The 14,441-nt window shown below is 37.5% G+C and overlaps 1 protein-coding gene across 3 annotated transcripts in view; it reads right to left on the reverse strand.

Annotated features, from left to right (window-relative positions):
* Positions 1 to 11,550: 11,550 nt before the first annotated feature.
* Positions 11,551 to 14,441, reverse strand: part of ERCC8 (ERCC excision repair 8, CSA ubiquitin ligase complex subunit) — a 61,066-nt gene continuing 58,175 nt past the window's right edge. For all 3 annotated transcript variants that reach the window (XM_004311055.4, XM_019930006.2, XM_019930007.3), the window contains one exon: positions 11,551 to 14,124. In XM_004311055.4, coding sequence (XP_004311103.1) covers positions 14,056 to 14,124 — 69 coding nt within the window. In that variant the 3' untranslated portion in view covers positions 11,551 to 14,055. The remainder of the gene's footprint in view (positions 14,125 to 14,441) is intronic.

The following is a 14,441-nucleotide window of genomic DNA, read 5'->3' on the forward strand; positions in this document are numbered from 1 at the left end:
GCAGGTGAATGTCACCCCTGAGAATACATGTGTTAATACCTGTAACTTCCCTCTACCATAATAAATCCTTTTTTCCTCTTGCATAAATGTTGAAACATGAAGACATGTAGCAGATCTCTTGTGCATGATGTTCTATATTTTATCTACATAAATGGTCACAAGTAGTACACTCAGGTAGGATGTAGACCACTTTTTGACTCTCTAGCCATAAAAAATTTTTGAATTGTCAACATCTAAAAATTGTATTTTCCCATAAAAATATGGATTTTTTCACTTCTCTTGAATAATTAGTATTTCTAGTTTCAATAGGCCCACATTCACACATGGCCTTAGTTAGCTGGAGCTGAGTAGTCATATGACATGGGCTGTTAGTTGTTCTCTTATATTTGTTTTCCTTTTTGTCAACAGTAATTGAGTTCCCACTTTTTAGCTGAGCACATGGCCACTTAAAGACCCAGCTTCCTTTTCAGTTAGGTCTGACCAGGAGTTCTGGCCAATAGGATGTTACTGAAAGTAGTGTGTGAAAGAAAGAACTGTCCTCAAAGGGAGGATGCCGTCTTCTTTGTTCTCCTTTTTCCTGTTGGGTGGAATGTGAATACAATGGCTAGAACAATTTTGTTGTATCTCAAGGGGGAAGATGCTGATAGAGGATGTGAGAGCAATAAGAAAGTACCTAGTTTCCTGATGATCTCAGAATCAGCATACTGCTGAGGACTGCCTTCCTGGACTTTTATCAAAAGAAATGAATTTATATTTTATTTAAGCTATGTTATTTGAGTTTTCAGGCAAATCTAATCCTAATTCATAAAAGCTACTGCCTTTGAGCAGGTATTCTCAGGTTTATCACAAATCCCACCACTATGTAATAACTCCCTAATATTGACCAGGGGTTGCCATTTATCGTCATATAACACTTTTTCTCACCATTAAAAGTGAAAAAATGAAAAACTGACATAGTCATGTGTTTCAAAGGAAGTTGAAGAGCATATGTCATTGTGGAAGTAGAGACTATTTCTACATGACTAATACTGCACACCAACTACTAATGCACACTCTATTAAATATGACTTCAGAAGCTATTATGAAACCAACCACAGTAAGAAATATACCCAGAAAAGCAAAGACATGTTAATGACAAACTTAATGAATAACTTAATGGACTGAAAACAAGGATTGGAATTACAGCAATGATAATGGTGTAAAATGTATTAAGTAAAAAAAATGTTCTTGGCATTAAAACCTTTTGCCAGTGATGGGTTTATGAAAAGGTTGATTGCAGCAGAAATTGTGTCCTGAATAGAAACTAACATTTGCAAATATAAGTTTAACATCATGTAATATTTCTTACCATGCTGAAGCTGGAATGAAGGGATTTACAGTATGAAGCAGCATGAAAAGGTTAAATCATTTACAGTTTTTTCCCCTTCCAGCCAATGAGTGTACAGATATAAAAGATATAAATACCACCCAAGTAGCTAGAGTCATTTGTGGTGTCTGGAAGGCCTTAAGTGTTTGAATTGCTTTTGAACTTTGTGCCAGTAATAGGCATATCAGAACATTATTTTTGCATGTTGAGTGAAGTGGGTAAACAGGGCCGCAGGAGGTGCTTCAGCAAGGCAGAGCTAATACTGGACTTGTTTTTCAAAACTGAAGTCCATGCTGGCAGTTTGCACAACTTATACAATAATATGTTTATTTCATAATTAAATAAGAATAAAATTTAATTTAGAAAAAGAGAACAGAAAATGAATATAGCAATGAATACTATGAAATGAATGTGCTACCGTGGTTTGAACCACAGGAGACACGCCAATGCTTTCCTTCCTTGGTGAATTGTATGCAAAGTAGATGTGGTGTGAGAATGAAGGGATTTTTTTTTTTTTGGATGTTTCTAATAAATTGGTTTGTGTTATCTAAAGAAAGTGTCATCTGAACCCATCAGTGAAGATTTATTCAAAGATTGGGACTCCGGGTGACATTCACACTCTATTTCTCTACAAGTGTGTTCGCAATCAATTACACAAACCAATCATTCCTTTTATTCATCTAATTTCTAACCAAACCGTGCCTTTGGGAAACTCACTAGCCACAAAAAAATCTGGCTTTAATATGCAGAAATCATTTTCCAGAAATTTAAGTGATGATTATCCCTTGTGGAGCCAAGAACTGAATTCTAAGTTATTTGATTTTGAAATTTATAAAAATAAACTTAGATCATTTTGCCTTTTCTCAGCTAATATTGATCATGTGAATAAAGAGCTAAAAAATGGAAGTTAGTATACTAAAGCGTAGTTCCAAAAACTAACCAGGAACTGAATTCTATAAATAACTCAGATATTTTAAAAATGCAAAAAAAAAACCCCAAAACCAAAAACCTGAGTGAGGAATCTATGTTTTGGAAAAACCGTATCTGTGAAAACCTTACATTATTAATTTGAATAAAATTAATATTGCTCACAGATGAAGAAAAAAGTCACATTTCCCTGGTTCAAGATAAAAATAATGAATTATAGAAGAAATGCATAAGTAAAATATGTATTAGTATTTGAATTTATATCAAAATTTAATCTCTAATATCATATATTTATGTTACATGCTTATAGCAAAGTGCAATAAAAATAAATGATATAATTCTCATATTTGATACTCGTTACACCACCCCTTCACTCATTTACCATGTTCTCCTGGCCTTTGTAAGCATTTGAGATTGTGAGCCCTCGTCTTGCCTTTCTTGCATTCCTTCTGGATACAAAGATAGTCAGTGCCCTGAGCAGGTAAAATTTCCAAAAATATTTGTCATTTTTTCCATGAAGGGGGTAGACGAGAAAAGAAAGCCCAGAACTTTAGAGCCAAAGGCAATGGAGAAATTCAGTGTAACCATAATATTAGCAGGTGGAAATGGGCTAGAGTTGGAGAAGACCACGTAAAGAAATCTGAACTCAAGGTTTCATAAAGATCCCCTAATCTTGTTTGGCTATTGAGATTCACATAGCAAGTCTCTGGTATAACAGCAGCCCTCTAAAGGATTCAGGGAGGATCTACGATAGGTGTACAGACCAATAGCAACCTTAAGAATAGGACACTTTGCCATTGGGTGAGAAGAAAGACTACAAGATTAATGCAATACCCAAGTTGTTAACTAATATTTAATAACAAAATTTCATACATAGTAAATTTTAAAAATAGCATAATCAATTAAGCATTTTATCATCTGCAAATTATGAGTGAAATTGTTCTGCACTTAAGTGCTTGGTAATGGTGGTGTTCACTAATAACTTACACATATATATGGCATCTTCTACTTGCCAAGCAGTGTTCTAAGTACTGAGGATACAGCAGTAACTAGAACAGACAAAACCCCTGCCCTCATAGAATACACATTCTAGAGGGAGAGAAGGATAAAATAAACAGACCATGTCCTGAGGAGGTAAAATGTGAGAGAATTTGACAAGACCTCAGAACCCAATAATTAAGAGATTTTAAGTAACAAGAGTTCTATTAGCTGAACAATTATTATATGTAAGAACTTTATTTCATTTATCTTTACAACTCTGTAAGGTGTATTTTATTCCCTTTCCACAAATGAAACTAGCTCAGGGAGGCTAACTTGCTAAATCAAGTGGTGGTTCCATAATAATTTGGATGGGAACTTTACAAGTTTCAGTTTAGGCAAAATACATGTTAATTCCATTAAAATTTGAGTGTTTATTCAGTATAAGATAATTCATGAGCCTTTTATAAAGACACTCTACCTTTGCCTTCAATAAACTTCAGTTAGCCTTGACTATAAACCTCTACTTATTTATGTATTTCACACAGTGAATACCATTTTAAAATGCTTTCTAAATATTACAATGTGTGATTTTGGAACAGGAATGAATTTGACAATTTTCTACTCCAGTTTTCTGTCCCTTCTTTTTTTTTTTAACTAATGGAAAAAAAGAAAGTAAAAAAATAGTATTCAAATTTCATATGTTTACTTGGTAGTAAAACTAAGATGAAGACTCAGGTCTTCTGATTTCCAGACTATTATTTATTATTTATTTCTTTATGAAACCAGTTCATTTTAAAAATAAACTTACCATTCCTTAATGTTCATAGTGATCATCACTGAGTTTGTGTTTTTTTTTTTTTTTTTGGTGGTCCGCGGGCCTCTCATTGTTGTGGCCTCTCCCGTTGCAGAGCACAGGCTCCGGATATGCAGGCTCAGCGGCCATGGCTCACGGGCCCAGCCGCTCCGCAGCATGTGGGATCTTCCCGGACCAGGGTACGAACCCGTGTCCCCTGCATCGGCAGGCGGACTCTCAACCACTGCGCCACCAGGGAAGCCCACTGAGTTATTTTTAATACATTTTTTTCTACAGTACTTACTGAAACTCAAATTTTTTCATACATGATATATAGAAAAAAATTAAAACCATACAATAAAAATAGTTAATAGCTCAATTCTCAAAGACCTATTAGGAGTACTATTTCCTCATTTTAGCACAATATTAACAGTACATTTATATAGATGATACACAGTTTCACAGGACAGTGGATAATGCTACTATACAGCTGAAGAGAAGCTGGAGAGTGGAGTGTGAGCCACCTGGGAAGTAGCAGCTCTCCTGTTCCTGCTGGTGTTTGAACAGGAATGGGTTAGCAGGCCCTAGTTTAGTACTGTTGCTAACTCTTGCTGTAATGATTAGATGAACAAAGGAAAAGTGGCTTGTGCCAATCACTCTTGTGCCACAGTCAGACAATCATTTGTTGCCTTCAAGAGCTGACCACCAGTGCCTAGGAAACAAAGTCACTGGTTAGGCCCAAGGCTACAGATTCTCTGCAATAACCACTGGACAGACTGTCAAGGCATAAAAAATAAGAGGAGCTTGAGGAATTTGGTATTAAACACTGACTTGTGTTTTTAGTGATAAAATAACAAACCAAGTTAAGATTGTGACATTTATTTAGTTCCAAGCCTAGGGAGAGCAAAGACTGGGAGAGCTGTATTAACCCACTAGTACAACGTTTATGAGTATCCTCATAAGGATAAAGAAGAGTGGTTTGTCAGGAGGATACAGGGCATTTGTAGATTCCTACACACAGAGAATTAGAGCGGTCACAACACAGTTGTTTGTCTTATTATTTCCCTTAGATTTTTTCTATTTTTTAATTGTCCAACTTTAAAAGCAGACAAATAAAGAACTAGATGGCAGCAAAAGAACTATGCCTCCCGTATTTGAGGATGTTGCTGATATTCTAGTAAGACAGACAAGCTTGCCTTACCAGAAATGACTTGTAATAAATTCTAGGCACCAGGGTTTAGTACAATGATCAAGGCAGCACAGAAGGACTATACATATTTTTTGCAAAGAAAAGCCATATTCATGATTGAGCTTTGTTAGATATGTCCCCTAAATTTAATATTTTTTCCAGAGCTAAAACAGAAGAAACAACTCTGTTACATTTAACCTTCAGATGTCTAGAACCTTCATCACAATACAAAGTGATTATTTTCCTTTCTGTAATTAGCTTTCCCTGCTATACTTTTTGAAAGGAAAAATCTCAAGCATGCTAGGCTTTTTGCCAATTTCATTTCTGGCATGGTTTGACTGATTTTAAGTTTACTGTTCTAATGATACTCAAGAGTTTTAAAATTCAGGCTCAGTAAATAGGACCTGAATATAGAGAAAAATTTATGTTGGAAAAAAGGAAATTTATCAGTGTGTTTGTTTATAAAAATTACAGCTTACAGAAATTCTTTTCTAATCTTCAGTAGTTAACCATTTTTATGGAAACAACCAAGTATTAGTATATGACAGAACAGTAATGAAGTATGAGTTAGAACTATGCAGCCATTAGGTTTAGTGACTTTTCTTTGAAAGATAATTGAGATGAGTTTGTTGAGACAAACTGGTTTTATTATTGTCTCACTGAGACTTTAAATAACAGAGCTAAAGGTTTTTGTTTTCTAGTGTCTTACCAATAGCAGGCTCTCTATACCTTTGTGTCCTTTACCGAAGAGTCTTCATTTTGAGGTTATTTTTATCTGTTAATACAATGTTTACAGTTTAAGGGTTTGTCTTCAGAGCTTTCTTTAAAGGTTTTTATCTAGTTTAAATGGGGCTTTTTAGTATAAACTGAAGAGAAAGCATGCTTCAGTTGAAGATATCTTTTTTTTTCTCTATTAAGGTATTTCCTCAATTAATTGTAAAGAAAAGACTTGGCAGGAAATATAAAAAGCTTATCTAAGATGCTGTTTTTGGACTTCCTGTTAAAACAGAGATTTAGGGCTATGTCAATAAAACATGTGTGTTTATTCTTTCTATATATTTTTAAAAACTAAGCATTTCACAGGTGTACCATAAATGACTTTAAAACTGGGATCAATCTGAGGTGCAGTAAACAACTGGCATATGTGTCCTTTGAAATATGGCAGGATACAAGCACTTTATATAACTAAAAGACACATACTGTTAGCCAAGTCACCATGGAAGGAAAATCCATAAAATGTAAAAGGCAATGGAGAGAAATTGCAGGTGATTACTACCTTTGTAATAGGTTCATTGATATATACTGTCAGTAAGATTGGACAAATACCAATTGAATGAAACAATTAAAAAAAAGTTTCAAGTAGAAGCCTCTATAGATCGTTCCTATTTCTCCAAGTGTTTAAAAACAAAACAAAACAAAGGTGTAGGGTAGGGAGGAGAATAAAACAATAATTAAAGTCTCTCCTGATGATCACAGTCAGGCCTGAATTAGTGACCTCACAGGTCAAGTGCAAAATCTCGAAGTACAGAACAGAAACCACAAAACAAGTATTTACTGAGCACCTACTAAGTAGCAGGAACTGTTCTAGGATTAAAAAAAAAAAAAGGTGAGCAGGAAGGATAAGATAAGACTATGAAGGAGAGAGTAGACTTTACATGCAATTATTAGGTCATGCAGAGAAGGAAAAAAAAAAAAAGAGGAGAAGCAACAATTAAACAAATATTAGAAGAAAATATTCCTGAGCTGAGAGAAGGCTTGAAGCTTCAGATTGAAAGAGCTCACAAGAGGTCCAGGAAGTGAGGGGGGAGGGGTAGACTTATCAGACATCTGATAAAATTAAGGAACTCTAAGGATAAAAAGGAAAAAAAAAACCCTCATAGTTGACAAGCTTTTAGCTATAAAGAACGAGTTCCCCACAAAGGGGAAAAAAATCAAACTGGTTTTATTATAAAATCCTAGTCTGCAATAATAGAAGCTAGAAGACAATGGACGTAATAGTTACAGGCTAATGAAAGAAAAGGACTACAACCCAAGAATCCTACCCAGCAAAATTACCATTTCCTCTGCTAGAGGAAAAGATGATATTCAATAACTAAAGTGTATCACCCAAATACATTATCTAAGGAAGATATAGTGCAGTTCACAATCTTTACCACTGTACATGTGGCCCTCAACACGGGAATGGCTGGGAGCAAATGGTACATTCACAAGATGGAGTATTGTGAAGTTAATAAAAAGAATGACTTCGTGTTTGTAGCTGGGATTTCTCCTAAGACACGCAGACATGGAAATGAAGGATAGTTTATACTCAAATATCCCTAGAACCAGGAAGCATGGCACACCATGCCATGAAGAGCCACACGGGGAAGGACCAGGATCAGTCAGGAGGCAGAGAGGGAGAGGGTGCAGCATGGCCTAGAGTCTTTATTAACATTTTCTGTGGGAAGGAATGGGGGAGGCAGGGCAGGTACACTGAGTAAGTTTGGGATTGGATTTTTTTTGTTGTTGTTGAGGGGATTGGATATTTTGAATAATTTCAGTAGACTGGGCTACAGGGCTGGTTCCTAGCTGCCTGGTACCTGGCTCTGGGGTGGGTTAGGGCAGGGAGAATACTGGCTCACGTGTGAGAATTTGATAAAGGGGATGGTTGGGGGTGTGGACTCTGGATTGGTTGTCTTGTATACTAAAGGCAGGCTTCCAGGGGGGTCCTTTGCTATCTCTGGGAATTAGTTCTGGAAGGGGCAGTGTCACCAGGATCGATCAAGGATCCAAATGCCACAGTATCCAGGATACAGAAAATAAGAAAATGTAGTCAATACCATTGGCCCTGTGATGCTCTGGCATCAAATCAAGGAATCCCTGGGAGTGATACTAGTGGAGACTTTTAGCGAGCAGGGCATAAGTTGCACTAACACTGTAGAAAACATTTTACTAAGAGAGTAGAAAGGAAGAACACAAGTAGAGGTGTAAGGAGTCCTTGCAGGCCAGCCTATGACTAGATTTTCTATTTATATGGCATTAACCAAGAAATAGGAAATTCTTGGGGTCTCCAACAATATCTAAGTGGAGTTGGAAAGTGTGCTAAAGGTATGATATATCAAGATAGCAGGTCCAGCAGTTGTTCTGTTGGACAGTATGAAATGATACATTAGTAAAGTATATGTAAGATTAGTGGGATTGTGTGTAACCAAGGAGAAAGAGTGGTTGTGGCGATCATGGTGGGAGGCACAAGGTGAGAGTAGGAAAATGCCTTGGGAACTAGGTGGTCCTCTCCCCAAAGTGCTGAGGGATTTGACTAATATGAGGCAAATGCCTCCAGGGAAAGCAATAATCTCCATTAATTTAGAACACAGAGAGCAGTAACCTCTACTAGATTTCTCCTTAGGCACAGGTATGAGGGGTGTGCCTTTTGGCAAAGAACAAGGAGTAGGATCATGGGCTAGGCAGACAGTAGCTCAGAAATGTAATGGGATCCCTAATATCAAAGGAAGAAAAGCAAAAACGTCCTGTGTACAATTTGTGCCTTAGGAGAGGCAACCCATGTGTTGCTGGAAGCGAGGTTTTAGTGTCAGAGTGAAGTCATCTCCAATGATGGGCACTTGGAGTAGGAGATGCCCTCTGGGATACGGGGCTGGGGTATCCTTTCCCAGAGGGTATCCACTCGAGGTGATGTGGGGGTCTCACATTTACCATGTTTGGGTCTTCAGACTGTAAATTAATGAAAGTATACAGACCAATAGCAATAAGACCAACAGTCAACAGGAAGATAAGCAGCTGCACTGAGAGGGCTTTTGTTTTTGGTGGAAGTTTCAGCTCAAATGGGTCCTCTATCAGGTAAACAGCTGTCTAGTATATGGACAATTTGGTTAATGCGCCCCTTGATCTGGCCTCCAGCCCTTCTGGGATGAAGGAATGATAAAACATTTATAAAGATATGGGAAGACATTATAAAAAGGGTCTCATTTACAAGGAGTCTTTATATACACGGAGGCAATACACATCCCCTTTAAATATAAGGGGGAAAGAAAACTTTTAAAAGTTGGTGTGAGGTGTAAACTGGCCAAGGGGCCTTGAATTAAGAGAGATTAAGGCCTAGAGCAAGATAGAGACCCATTTAGGGGTCCATTTACCTGAGTGGAATTTGAAAAAGAGCTGTGTGAGACCATTATGTCTCTTAATTAAACTGGCTATCTGATACCTACAAGGGATGTGAAAGTTCTATTGAATACCTTTTCCAAGAGATTAGCATTGTGTATTTTTAGAAGAAAAATGTATATCTTAGTTATTAACAATAACATCTGTAACTCTAAAAGTAGTATGGCGTGCAATTGGAAAGGCCTTGTATTGTGGCCTAAATATATATGGAGATGTGTGATTTTGACTTATATTTTGGACATCTGTGAGGCAAGAGAGTCCCAGTTTTGTTAGTTTTTTTCTCCCTTAAAGGGACAATTTTAGGCAATGACCCAACAGTTTATAATAAATGTGAAATGAGGCTACTTGTTGGCCAGGGCATCCAGAAGTTTGGTTGAGTGTGCTGTTTCTTGGGTCCCATCCATTATTAGGGACATCCCTGAGATGGAAAACAGCAACATTTCATTGAGCTCCATCATGTATGATGGTTAGCAGTGCCATTTGCATAGTCTATGTACTCCCATTGCTGTTCATTCAGTTAATCCCAAGTGGATTCTGAGCAGCCAAGTGATCTGGGGGAGGGATGACATCCTCCAGCACCATGGCACTTAACAAGGGACTGAGGACAGGGGAAGCCACCTCCTCCTGCAGGTGGAATACGCCAGAGAGCTCAGGTTCGGCTCCATCCTGTCTAAAGAGGCCTTGGTAGCTGTGCTGAGTTTCTGGTGTATTGTTTCTACGACCCAACGCTTAACAAGCAGTTGGGTATGAAAGGTCACAGGCTCAGAGTATGTGAGAGCCTCTATTTTCCAGAGAGCTCAGCATGTATTTTATTTGTTGTTTTAATGGAGTATAGTATGAGGCTGAGAGGGCAGTTTTTTGCATCGTAAGCCCTTGGACAACTTATGGCCATCCTACGTGGTCTAGAGATTCCAGGAGGTATGACAAGAGGTTGCCAAAATTTCCTTGGTGAAAGAGTCCTTCAGGGCACTAACGGGAGTACCTACTGATTTGAATTTGGAAGTAAAATTTGTAAATAAAGAATATGTTGCCTTCAGAACCCCCAAAGTACTAAAACATGTTGGACCTGTATACCTTAAATGTATATCAAATGAGTCTCCTTGGAGGAGGATGTCATCAATGTAACATCACACCTGTGCTCCTGGAAAAAGGTGGATGCAGTTGAGATCTTGTCTGCCTAGATTGTGATGGCAAAGCTGCTGAGGTACCCAATAGATAGTCTGGAAAAGGTGTATTGTGTCTCTTTGAAGTGAAGGCGAACAGCAGCTAGAGGCTGGTGAAACAGGCACTGAACAGAACATGTTAGCCAAGTGTACAGGGGCAAAATATTTACAGGTTGTTGACTGAATAGAATCAGTAATTTCAATAATATTGGATATTCAAAACTACAATGAGGTACCATCTCACACTGGTCAGAATGACCATTATTAAAAAGTCTACAAATAATAAATGCTGGAGAGGGTGTGGAGAAAAGGGTCTCACACTGTTGGTGGGAATGTAAACTGGTGCAGTCACTATGGAAAACAGTATGGAGTTCCTCAAAAAACTAAAAATACAGTTGCCATATGATCCAGCAATCCCACTCCTGGGCATATACCCAGACAAAACTATAATTCGAAAAGATACATGCACCCCTATGTTCATAGCAGCACTATTTACCTAAATGTCCATCTACAGATAAATGGATAAAGAAGATGTGGGATAAATAAATATATATATACACAATTAAAAAGAATGAAATAATGCCATTTGCAGCAACATGGATGGACCTAGAGATGATCATACTAAGCAAAGTAAGTCAGAAAGAGATAGGCAAATACCATATGATATCACTCATATGTGAAATCTAAAATACAACACAAATGAACATATCTACAAAATAGAAACAGACTCACAGACATAGAGAACAGACTTGTGGTTGCCCAGGGGGAGGGGGGTGGGGGAGGGAAGTATTGGGAATTTGGGATTAGCAGATGCAAACTATTATATATATAGGATGGATAAAATATAGGTCCTACTGTATAGCACAGGGAACTATATTCAATATACTGTGATAAACCACAATGAAAAAGAATATGAAAAAGAATATATATATGTATAACTGAGTCACTTTGCTGTACAGCAGAAATTAACACAACATTGTAAATCAATTATACTTTAATAAAATTTAAAAGAAATGACATTGGATATTGAGTATGGGGGCCCCAATGGATGGGACCACATCATTAACGTTGTAGTAATCCATCATAAGGTGGCATTTTAATCTTATTGCTATATAAATTCTTTAATATATTCATTTAGTATATAAATTTTGGATTTACAATTACATCAAATTATAAAACTTTGCTTTAATATTATATTTATGTATATATTATTCAATTACCTTTTATTTTCTGTTTTTGCTTTTAAATCATTAAGTAATCCACAATTAGCATTATGTTTGCTAGATTGGTGTTTGCTTAGTACCTAAGATTTAAAGTTCCTGTTTTTTTCTCCCCTTGAGCTTGTATCCACCTAAAGTGGCAGTCAGTTTTTCTGTTCTCTTCCTGTTTCAGGCTTTTGCACCCTGAAGGTGCAGTCTTTACTTTCTTTTTCTGGCTAATAAGAGGAAAAAAGGGAGGCTGAAGGGGCCAGGTGCTTCTGGGCAACTTACCCCCGGGATTGCCCCTGTCCATGGAATCATCAGTCCCTTCCTCACACTGCTACCTTTTTTTTAAAACTTACAGAATGGCTTGTACCTCTAGATGACTAACACTTTTCCTTTTTGTTTTCTGTTGGGTGTTCACCTGATAAGCTCCTATTGGTCGCTAGTGGCCTCTCTGTAAGCAGCACCCCCCCTTCTCTAGGGTGTCCTAATCAACCTTAGAGGGGCTAGGGTCTACATCTAGGAAAGCAACGGTGGCATCAACTTCACCTTTTACATTTTTTGTTTTGAGCATGAGACTCTTTGCATGTTGATAAGCAGCAGCTCTTATGAGGGCCCATATGCATGGATCAGGGCTTTGTATGTTTAAAATTAATTGGATCAACTCTTCAGGTCTTGGTGGGGGACATGCTGGAAACTGGTGCTCCTTTCCCCTCCTCTCCTTCTTCATTAAACACTGAGTCACGGTCTCCAGGGATGGGACCTCTTATACCCTACTAGTGTGGGGAACGGATTGCTTGCGACAGCAGGAAGCAGACACAGCAGAGAAGCTTGTGACCTAAACAGTGCTTGTGGGGAGCCATGATCTCCTGAGAAGGCCCTCACACCAAACCCACAAATGGCCCACAGCACACAGGTGAGTGCTCAGGTGCAGCCATCTCCGACTACTTTGAGGAACAGGCGGAGATTTGACTCAGAAAAGCTCAGAGGGGAAAAGGAAAATGGTTTATGGATGCCTACAGGAACATGTAACGTCGCAGACACGAGGTACTGACAAGGCCTCACTGGTTGCTGGCACTGCCCAGTCAGTGGATTAGATTCATCCCATGGCTCTAGGAGGGTAGTCATTCCACATCCCCAGCAGATGGACCTTTTCGAAATGTACCAGTTACCTATGTGTATTTGAAGTTTGGAGAAAGACTCCTTTTTTCTTAAAATTAAAAAAAAAATCCAATTTCAATAGCATTCTCAAAGATTGTTAAGAATCCTCACCAAGTGAGAAAAAGTGAGAGTAAAATGGTCAGGGCTTAAGAAGATCAACTATAAAGTAAACGTATGGAAAACGTTTGGCCAGAAAGGTCTGATATGAGGCCTAACACACACTTAAAAACTCAACAACTGTATACTTGGTATTCAAGCTCACAAAAACCTCTTTAGCCTCCTATTGATAGAATCAGAAAGAAAGGGAATATAAGATTAGGTTCATGATAATCACTTGTGGGTTATGACACAAGAAGAGTGGAAAATAAAATAGAAATTTTATGACATTTCATGTTTAAGCCAAATTCCCTGCCAGGATATTTTCTGCTTTGATGAATGAAGTAGGACTTGGTCACATCTTAAACAGATTCATAGAAGAGTAGTTTAAGCTGCCATCTGATGCATTAAAATAAAGGAAACATGGTATTTTCCCTAAGTTAAATACCTCCTGTGATGCACTTTTTAGATTGTGGAAGGCAATGAGTTCAAGAAAATTTAACATAAAGCTAGACAACGGTTAAGTAAATGAAATCATTGCAAAAACGGAATACATAAATAATAATAAACAAATTTTGATGTTAACTTCTCAACTATACTTTTTGATATAATCCTCAGTAAAATCATTCTTAAAAGTGACAATGAGCAAGGTGATGGTACAACCAGCAGAAGAAGGTCAGTGCTGATAACCTCTACGTGCTCATCCTCTAAGACTGCATCTTATTGTTCACACAATCTGCTCAAGTTCCCACAAAGGGGCTACCATGACCTGTCTCCTTCTACTACAGCTATACGGGCTGCGGCAGACAACAGCAACTGGGATCAAGGAGACATGTTCTGATTAAATAAACTATATGGAACTCTGTTGCAGGATTTCATGCAACTATTAACTTCATTTTAAAATAAAAGGAAAAAAACCACCCAAATTCAGGGCTAATTTAGCTGTCACTGGACAGTTAAAAAAATAAAACAGTCCTGTTTTAAAAGTTTCATCAATAGAGACAAAAAGCTAAGAATGATAGTCATCCTTCCTCATCACTGCTGCTCCAGGCATCTTCAAATGCTGGATTTAACTGTGCTTTGGTTGAAGTCTAAAAAAAAGGGGCAAAAAAGAAAGACTCAATTATTCTACCTCATAATTTTAGGCTCACAATATAGTTATGAAATATATCAGATAAAAAGCAACTAGATTATTTTTGAAGAAACTATATAATTGTTAATTTCAAACCAAAAGTTAACAAAAGAAACACCCCGCATACAATATAAAATAATGTAACTTCATTTTAAATAGACATATCAGACTTTATCTAAATTATCTGTTTCCTTCAAAGTAGTTACTTCATACACACACACAGACACGCACAGACACACATATGCTGCTGCTGCTATTACTTAAGGCATTTTTACA

The sequence above is a fragment of the Tursiops truncatus genome, chromosome 3 (genome assembly GCF_011762595.2).
Source record: "Tursiops truncatus isolate mTurTru1 chromosome 3, mTurTru1.mat.Y, whole genome shotgun sequence".
Classification (NCBI taxonomy): Eukaryota; Metazoa; Chordata; class Mammalia; order Artiodactyla; family Delphinidae; genus Tursiops; species Tursiops truncatus.